The sequence below is a fragment of the Egretta garzetta genome, unplaced genomic scaffold (assembly GCF_000687185.1).
Source record: "Egretta garzetta isolate BGI_Z169 unplaced genomic scaffold, ASM68718v1 scaffold182, whole genome shotgun sequence".
NCBI classification, from domain to species: domain Eukaryota; kingdom Metazoa; phylum Chordata; class Aves; order Pelecaniformes; family Ardeidae; genus Egretta; species Egretta garzetta.
The window spans coordinates 237,907-239,371 of record NW_009258767.1 but is presented as its reverse complement, the minus strand read 5'-3'; the positions used below and the strand labels follow the sequence as shown (position 1 = coordinate 239,371).

The window sequence follows — 1,465 nt, the reverse complement described above, 5'->3', positions numbered from 1 at the left end:
CCTCCCGCCGCCGGCTGCGGGGCCGGGTACCTTCATGTGCTTCCGCAGGGAGCTGGGGTGGGTGTAGGACTTGTCGCACATCTTGCACAGGTAGGGCTTGTCCGAGGTGTGGACGTGCATGTGCTTCTTGCGGTCGCTGCTGTTGGCGAAGCGCCGGTCGCAGCCTTCAAACTCGCACTGGAAGGGCTTCTCCCCTGCCCAAAAAAGAAAAAAAAAAAAAAAGAGAAAAAAAAAAAAAAAAAAAAAAAAAAAAAAAAGCAGCAGCAGCACCGAGCCGCTTCGCCCTCGGTACCAAATCCGCTATCCTGTTAAACTGGAAACCATTACCGACAGATTTAAGGCCGGGCGGATTGTTTCGTGTATGGATATTCGAGATAAACGCATATCCGCTGGGAAAACTAAACGTCTGTAAAATACTTCATTTAATTTTCATAGGGATTCCTCTCGCCCGGCTGCCAGGACTCCAAATGCCGGCCGCTTCGCCCTCGGTACCAAATCCGCTATCCTGTTAAACTGGAAACCATTACCGACAGATTTAAGGCCGGGCGGATTGTTTCGTGTATGGATATTCGAGATAAACGCATATCCGCTGGGAAAACTAAACGTCTGTAAAATACTTCATTTAATTTTCATAGGGATTCCTCTCGCCCGGCTGCCAGGACTCCAAATGCCGGGGAGTAATTTGGAGGTGAGAACTCCACATCCCCCCGCCTTTGAAGGGGGAAGCATTTAACATTAAATTCCATTAGCACCTAAATTGTTTCTTAAAGACATCCGCTCAGACACAATGCCTCCAGCGCGGGCATCTCATGCAAACACATCTCTCAAATTTTAAACCTTGTTAAAGCTCGTCTCGCACCTCGCATCGGGCTTAGCACTTGAGAAAACAATAGGCCTCGAGATTTTTAGCCTTTCTCCGGGTAAATATTTAGAGTGGAAGTCGCTAAAATATTTGGCCGTCTTTTATGAAATAGTCTGGCACGGCTCGAGCCGGCAGGAGCAGTAAATGAATAATAGATGAGGCGGGAGGATGCGTTTATTTTTGCTCCCCTTCGGCTCGGGCGCTTTTCCATCGGGATAAGCCTGGGCTCCCTCAGCCCTCTTCCACCTGATTTGGGTGGAAGTTTCCGCGCCTCGACTCCTCTGTTCCCCATTACATAATTTAATAAACTCTTGCAAAAGCACCTTAAATCACCTCGAGTGAGACTTTAAAAACACTCCTTTTTTTTTTTTTTTTGAAATGAGAAAATTTTATTGCCTTGCTCACACCATTTAAATTTAATGGAAAGCATTCCCAGAAAGGGACCTTTTGCCACTTCCAACTGGATTTTGGACTAATGACGGATTTGGCACGTATTTATAGTTGCTCTCTCTCGGTATCCATCCATGAAAGCCATGCTCGCAAGCGCTGAAGTTGCATGCCAATACGTCGCCCATTGCAAACGTATAAGGCGTTTGCTGTACG

At 47.1% G+C, this 1,465-nt stretch overlaps 1 protein-coding gene across 1 annotated transcript in view; it reads right to left on the bottom strand.

Annotated features, from left to right (window-relative positions):
- ZIC2 (Zic family member 2) overlaps positions 1-1,465 on the bottom strand; it is a gene marked incomplete at its 5' end in the record, with an annotated part of 4,206 nt that overhangs the window by 1,726 nt on the left and 1,015 nt on the right. The window contains one exon of the mRNA XM_009649347.1: positions 24-194. Within this exon, the coding sequence (XP_009647642.1) occupies positions 24-194 (171 nt within the window). The remainder of the gene's footprint in view (positions 1-23; positions 195-1,465) is intronic.